The following is an 8,230-nucleotide window of genomic DNA, read 5'->3' as shown; positions in this document are numbered from 1 at the left end:
ACAGTCAGTGATCACTGTTGACCTCCCTCGGCTTTTATTACCGCTAATCATTTATTTAAGCTCAGTTTTTAAAACCTTAGTATGTAACTACAGCCCAGCCCATGCAGCAGTATATGAATGACTAACCTCGTATTGTGGATGGATTATCTCAGCATCCTGCCATGCGATTACATTTGTTCCTGATCACCGAGAACACTCACATTAACGTTTATGGAGTGGAAAAAAGTTAGCTTGTTTATATTATGCTAACATAGCTGTGTCGCTAGCGGTCACGTAGCACATCATTATATACCAGCTAGCCAAACTTCAGTAACCCTACAAACGTCACTGCTGTTTAGTTTTCTGTCTTCATTTATGCTGGAAGTGATAGCAGAGCTGTACGTTTGAATTTGTTTCCAAAACCCTGCAGTCAGGACATGCTATATTGTATTTAGATAGAAGCTAGCGAGCTAACGCCCTGCTAACTTCTAACTCTGTTAAATGTCATAAATTCCGTTTTCATGGATGCCTGGATGTTAAACTCAATTGTTACACCTGGTAGAGCAGAACGCTGATCATTTTATTAAAAATGAAAGACTTTAGACAGTTTTTCAACTCTCAGTAATGCCATAGTGATCGTTTGATATATGGACCTGCAGCGGAGTTTAGACCCAGACACGGCTAGTGAGGTCAGACTGAACAACCGGATAGTTCTATCACGTGCACGTGTACACGTTGACAACCGTAACCATGGCCGCCGAGGGTATATAAATGCTTCACAAGGTTCCAAACGTCTGTTTACACTTGCTCGTGGACTTGTTTCGACCTGCTCCAACCTCAGCCTGTGGAAAGCTAAGTTTTGCAAAACATTTTACTGGAAGCGGATATAACTTGAACGCATAACAAGTACTTCATCTGTCGATCGTTTGTACTTGTTTTTGTTTTTCAAGTTTGAAGATGGCTCGCCGTGGACCCGGACTCCCCGACTGTCACCTGGACTTCGCTGCAGGTACGTTTGAAAATTTCTTTAAATGTAAATTACTGTAATAATTTAACAAGTTCCAGTGTGAATATCAAGTTTTAACGTGATCAAATATGTGTATTTCAAGTCTGTTTCCCGTAAATTGTTTGTATGTTTTAAATTTTCCGGGAGAGGTGTAGAAATTATTAACGACTGATGTATGAATATGAAAAAAAGGTGTTACTTTGACTTGAAGGCTTCAAATTTGACACTTTTCTTTAAAATGAAATGGTTAAAAATAGCTTAATGGACTAAAATTTGTAAAATGCCCAAAAATCAGTTTCTGTGGTAACGGCATCTTCAAGATGTCATGGCCTCAGAACACGCAGGCGTAAACACACAGATCCAGGTCCCCTCCTGACATCCTTTTCTTCTCCGGATCAAAGGCTTTATTGACATAAACTATATTTTTTCTCTGCTGCAAAACACAAAGATAAAAAAATACAAATAAAATAATATCAAAAGAATATGAAAACAGTAGTAATAATGGCATTAAGACCCATCTTCTGTTACGGTAATGCTTTTAACCTTATTAGATAGCAGAGAGAGATATTGTACACAGGGATATTTACACAGGGATAGCATGTTTACCACAGATTAGATGTATCTGTCCTCACGGCACATTTCTAAATATGTGGATTCTGAGTTAAGAGTTTCTGTTTGTTTGTTTGTTTGTTTGTTTGTTTGTTTGTTTGTTTGTTTGTTTGTTTTTGACTTGACCATCATTTTCAGACATACCTGCAGAGCTTTGTGTGTGCAATTCTTACTCTTGCCAAGGAGGTTGTGTTTTTATTTAAAAAATAAATAAATAAATATATATATATATATATATATATATATATATATATATATATATATATATATATATATATATATATATATATATATATATATATTATAGCTTATGTATATATATATTATAGCTTATGTATATATATATATATATAGCTTTGTGTGTGTGTGTATATATATATATATATATATATATATATATATATATATGTGTATATATATATATGTATATATATATATATATGTGTGTGTGTATATATATATTACATTCCTAATGTTATTTTAAAATTGTTTCCTCACAGGGCGTCTTGACTATGTGGTTGAACGCCCTGCAGAAGCTCAGGACACTGATACCCAGCGTATCAGCGAAGGTGAGTATGGTGAGTATTTTATCCCTCTCTCACCCTCACCTTCTTCTCATGAAGCATCAGATGCAGATGTCGGTGAACAGCAAGGTGAGTATGGTGAGTACCGCCCCTACTTACCTGTAGATGATGAAGAGGTGAGTGAACAGACTGACAGTTCATCTGACTGGAACGACTCAGAAGAGTGGGGGGATTGGCTTAGCGATGACTCTGGGTATGACACCATGGATGAGAGAGATGATTCCCCTCTCATCCGGGAGCACCCTCCAGAGCCGTTTTGGCACGATTGGCAACGTCCTATTGCTCCAGGTGCTGCCCCCATCGCCATGCCGCCTTTCGGCCAGGCCAATGCCCCACTCTTCCCTCGAGTTGTTGCCCCAGTTGGTGATCCGCCAGCTGCTCCTCCCTCAGCTGCTCCCTCTTCTGCTCCGTCTGCTGCTCCCTCTGCTGCTTCTTCCTCAGCTGCTCTCTCTGCTGCTCTCTCTGCTGCTCCCTCTGCTGCTTCTTCCTCTTCTGCTCCCTCTGCTGCTCCTTCCTCTTCTGCTCCCTCTGCTGCTTCTTCCTCAGCTGCTCCCTCTGCTGCTCCTTCCTCTTCTGCTCCCTCTGCTGCTCCTTCCTCAGAAAAGAGAAGCAGAGAAGACATCTGCACCGAAGAGGTAAGTGCAAAGAGGTGCAAGGTGAGTGACCAGTTTGATGCCCCTTCAACATCCTCAGGTAGTTTTGGAGTCAGATGTTTCTGGGAGAGGCTTTTTAACCTTTCCCTTGATGACAGTGACTCTGATTAGTTTATGTTAGAATTTGTTTTTAAACTTTGCCTTTGTGTTTTTACAGATATAAGAACATCTGACTTGCACATGTGAAATGTATTGTTTTTTTCTTGAATAATATATGTTTTTCCCAAGCCCTAATTCACCATGCAGGACAAAGGTAAGTCTGTACTTAATCTCAACACAAATAAGTAGAAAAGGTTTAAAAATGATGCAGTGAACTGACTGTAGTCTCTTGTTTTTACATAAGATATAGCCTGTGGCTAAGAATTCAACACTTCAGACACTCAACATCCAAGATGGAGCAAACACCCCACCCAGAAGACAGCCTTACCCCGACCAACCCGATGAGAAGGATGGATGACCAAGTGAAAAACGGGAGAGTGGTGCTGTGTTCCAACTATGTAAGTTATCACCTCACATTGACAACAAACTGTATTGAAGACAAAATTCTTCCAATAGTTGGTATAAATCATCATCCTATGTCAGCAGCACTGTAGGTTTAGCTTTATTTATATTTTTCATGTGTATACGTTGGGTTTAAAATTGCTTTTTAACAACATACTGCAGCTGCCAACAATGAAAATGCTGTTTTGTGTTAAAATGACGTCTTTCTCGTGTTATTACTTTGCAGGGCAGCTGAGAGTGGACAGAGCTGCACAGAGGACCAAAGATCCACTCTCAGCACTTCATACCTGACTGGCCACAGCACCAACCCTCCTCACCCTGGGTGAGGAGGGTCCTGACCCCGCCTGCACAGAGGGAGTTGTGAACATGCACTTCTGTGTCGGTGGGTTTAGGATCCTCCTCACACTCACACTGATGAAGACTGTCACTGGAAGATGTCTCCATTGCATCAGCAGGACGTAAGCATTTGTAAAATATTACAGTTTGTGATGTTTTATACATATTTTTATTGCATCATTTAAAACTATGAGATATAAAATAAACCAATTTTCATAACATTTTCTGTGTATTTAGTGGTTTTCTTAATAAGTTATTTGGAACATCATTGCAACCTGTCAGCTTTTTATTGAGGATTTAGAAAGTTGCTGGTGGCCCGAGTGTGTAGAGTGGAGTGTTGTTTTTGTCACATGGTGAAAGTGACCTCATGGGGAGCAAAGAGAACAACTGAACAATTTGGGGATTCACAGACTTTCGTAATCGCTAAAAACAATTAATAAAAATTGTTCTGTGTGAACTAAAAGCTCAAATATAAACCATCCTGACACTGACACAAATGATCTGCTGTTTATAAGCAGGACAGTGTTTTCATGAGCCTGGATGAAGCTAATTTGCATGAGTTTAACCTGCTGGTCAAAAACTTGCATGACTCTGATATCACTCTAACTTTCTTCTGTTTATTTATTCATTTTTGCTAATTGTAGTAGATTAATATGTTCACCAACTGATTGTTGGCCTGAATGTTTGAATGTTTGCAGTTTCAGGTCCTACTGATCAGTTTTAAGTATTGTAGAAAGTGAGCAGCAATTGAATCAAGTCCTGGGATGAAATGGGACAAAAGGGTAATGTGACAGCCACATTAGTTCCCTTCCCTCGTTTAACAATGTGTAAGCAGACTGCTTTAACCTGCAATTTACTGCATGTTGTTAGGCTGCATGGTACAACCACAGTCTGCTAACCACCCGTGGTGATCGAAGGTTTTGAGGTCTTGCTTGAGCTACTGATGAAGTTTTATCAAAGCTTGTTAAGTTTCCCAACCACATTTTATCCTGATGGTCCAAGGCTTACATCTTTATGCTCACAGACGTACTTCTGTAATTAATCAGTGACCGATTTATTACTTTAAGTTACAGTGTGAGGGGCATTAATGAACATAAATCAGATTTAACTCAACTTTTGCCTCTGTCAGTGCGCCCCAGGGCAGCTGTGGCTACAATGTAGCTTGCCATCACCAGTGTGTGAATGGGTGAATGACTGAATGTAGTGTGAAGCGCTTTGGGGTCCTTAGGGACTGATCTGATCTGTATCTCAAAGTATCCTTGGACACGATACTGAACCCCAAACTGCTCTTTCATGTGTCCATCAGAGTATGAATGTTAGATAGAAAGAACTTAGGTACAGAAAAGTGCTTGTATGAATGGGTGAATGAGGTGTATAAAGTACTTTGAGTGCTTGAGTAGAAAAGTGCTATTTAAGAACAAGGATGTGCAAGAATTTGCTAGACACGCTCTTCTTTTTCCAAAACTAAAAATGTTATTTCAAATTTGGCAGCCTGTGTGTCAAAGAGACTGAAGAGTAACTAAAGGGCAAAGTCCAGGAATACAGCCAAACTCAGGAGATCAGTTAGGAGCACAACTGAGCAAAGGTGATTCAAAAAAATGGAGAGAAACTCTGCCATGCAGTGCCATGCTGAGCAGACTGGTTTACAGCCACAAGAGAGACTCAGCGTTCACAGATCATAAAATCTTCAGGGAGCAAAGCTCTCAGAGAAGCTATAATGCAATCCACAGATAGAATACAGTCAATAAGCTCCAAGTGAAATGTTAAACAGTGCATGGATAGCTTTTTGTTCAGCTTTTTCTTCGTATCCTTTTTCCCCCTTTCTAAAGTCTCAGAATCAGAATCAGAATACTTTATTGATCCCTGGGGGAAATTATTTTTTGTTACAGTGCTCCATTTTAAACCAACAACCAACCTCTTCAGAGGCTTTGCAATTTGTCAAACAGCAGCTGGTAAAAAGGCTTTTGCAGTGAGGCAGGGAGCCTGTTCAAACCAGATTATGCTTGATTTGATGACTGCAGAGAACTTGGGGCTGACAGCTCCGATTCGGATCGGTTCTCCCTTGAAAAGGCATTAGTGTGTTCTGTCATGGCAGGATTTCTGTTCAATGTGCAGGTAGATTGAAATCAAAGGGCACCAAAGACACCCAAACCTGAGGGATCATTACGTGACACCCAAAGCATCTGAGCAGTCTTATTCCTTCATCTGTACCAAATTACTCAGATTCACAGACGTCGTGCACAGCAGACCTGCAATACAACGATGAATAACAGGAGTTACGCCTGCGTTTGACAGGTCAAAATGTCACAGGGAGCAGTTCAGTTAAGTTTCATTCCCCTCCAGAAATCACTTCATGCATGATTATCAGGAACCTTTGAGTAATGACAGCACTTAAGTGAGTGTTTCCTTACCATATTCTACTTTGTCACCAAGTTTTAGGATGAGAACGTTTTTTTTCTACTTTATTTTTTTTTATATCGTTGTTATTATTTCTGTTGTAATTTGTGTTTGTTTTTTGTTTGTTTGTTCAGTTTTTCAGCCTTGTTGCATTTTTTTCTATTTCCGTTGTGTTTTATTCAACTTCTGTTACATTTTGCAGGATTTTGCAGCTTTTTCTATTGACGGGTGTTTTCTTCAGGGCCACCATATTATCATTATCTTTAAAACTGCATTTGAAACTTAATGCTGAGTTTTTACTTTCTGCAGTTGAAGTTATCTAAAGAAACTGTGTGTGGGTGCAGCTGAAAAAACGTCTTTTGGCAAATAACACAGAAATTCTGAAATCCTCTACTGCTTATATCAAAGAGAATAAAAGAAACCAAAGCTAAACTCTAAAAGATTATTTATTTCAGCTTGTTTACAGTTATCCACACCTCACAGCTTTTTATGGGTTGATAGTTTTCCTGATCCAATCTGCATACTCAGGATCACAGAGGTCCATGAAGGCAGCCGGTGCTCTGCATACAAAGTCTGGATCTCCCACAAAAGAAGAGACCCCATAAATCCTGCCATTATGAACCACTCCTCCACCAGAGTCTCCCTGCAAGACAGAAATACAGTTTCCCAGTTTTATAAAATCTTTCTGTATTTTGAATGTTTAATAAATGCAGCTGTGAGCTGAGGGATCATGCAAACTCACTCGACATATATCTTTCCCAGGACTTTGTCCACAGAACCAGTGCTGATAGCTCCTGACTCGGTGGACCTCGGGGAATTATTTCTGTAAAATATCATTGAGCTCTGTACAGCTGACAACCTCAGTCTCTGCACAGTGAAGAGAGGGTGATTCACCAGGTTCTAGAAAAAAGGGACAATTAGTTCAGCTTAAAGCACTTTTTAAAAAATGATGCAGATTTGTATTTTATGCAGAAATGCAGCAGAAAGAAATAAAATGGTCTGAGCTCACAGGAAAAGCTTGTTTTTGCTTTGAACACATTAGAAATGAAGAAAAATACAATTTCAGTACAAATATCTGCAACATCTCTTTACTAATAAAGTAACAGTTTGGATGGTTTGTTTTCTTTTTTCTTAATACAACAAATTTGTTAAAAATCATCTTCCTTCTTTTCTCATTAGCTAGTCCAGTGGTGGCACCATAACCTGCGACCTCAACTCTGGAATGACACAAGAAGTGTTTGGACGCTTTTCTCTCCTTTTTTTGTCAGTTACATACAAATACATATATTGATTGTTTTGCACGTTAACTTTGAAATGTTGCCCTGAGGCCTGTACTATGAAGCAGGATCTCATCTCTCCAGGTAACTTCAGAGTTCTATATGAAGGATTTTGACTTCTTACCAGAGAAAATTGTAAGAGTAACCCTGACCTGCTGTTATATTAGTTATGTCCTTTATAGAGTTTTAGTCACCACTTTATCATCACGCACCACACCTGGCTAGCATGCTTGCACTGTGCTTGCTCAGCGCATTGGGACACCATTCAAGCTCACTGCAGCACATGCTACTTCCTGTTTTAAAGGGCTTTGTAGCAGCCCTTGTTACATGCGTGGGCACGGAGCATGAAGCAGAAAGCACAGCTTAAAAGAGAAGTTGATATACCCGGCGGCGTGACACTGACTGGTGTTTTACACCCTTTTTGGCTCCTACCTCAAAGCACACTGTGCGCTGTCGATCTTATGTGCTGCACAGTAATGTTTAATATTTAGTATTTACAGTTATATTCCCATATATCATTGTGATGTTGTTTATTCTATTGCTCTCGTTTTCTTCTGCTTGTTTTCTTTTTTCATTCTCAGCAGGTGAAATTAAAAAAGTATCTATTGTTAGCTAGTTTATTGTTTATTTATTGTGTCATTCTTTCTCCCTGTCCTATCCCCCAGTCATGTCTGTCCCGTCTTTAAAAAACAAAAATAAAATAAATACATAATTATAATAAAGGTCAATCAAATGGACTAATATGGCAAGGCCATGATGATCCACTTGGTAAAGTAAATCCACTTGGCATCTTTCTTGGCCTTCAGACAACAATTCTGATTGCTAAAGATCCAAACCGGACAACAAAAAAACAAACAAAAACAAAACAAAACATTTCTATGAAAAAAA

General features: G+C 39.2%; 1 protein-coding gene across 1 annotated transcript; it reads left to right on the top strand.

Annotated features, from left to right (window-relative positions):
- Positions 1–936: 936 nt before the first annotated feature.
- On the top strand, positions 937–2,942 carry LOC146667058 (uncharacterized). Its single transcript, XM_085408424.1, has 2 exons — positions 937–988; positions 2,095–2,942. Exons 1-2 carry the CDS (start codon positions 937–939, stop codon positions 2,940–2,942), a joined length of 900 nt encoding a protein of 299 aa, XP_085264550.1.
- The last annotated feature ends 5,288 nt before the right edge of the window (positions 2,943–8,230 follow it).

This window comes from Rhamphochromis longiceps, linkage group LG6, assembly GCF_057381845.1.
Source record: "Rhamphochromis longiceps isolate RC_006_pf linkage group LG6, R_longiceps_female_GT1.1, whole genome shotgun sequence".
Lineage (NCBI taxonomy): Eukaryota > Metazoa > Chordata > Actinopteri > Cichliformes > Cichlidae > Rhamphochromis > Rhamphochromis longiceps.
Note: the sequence above shows the minus strand (reverse complement) of the source record. Positions and strands in the feature narration are given on the sequence as shown.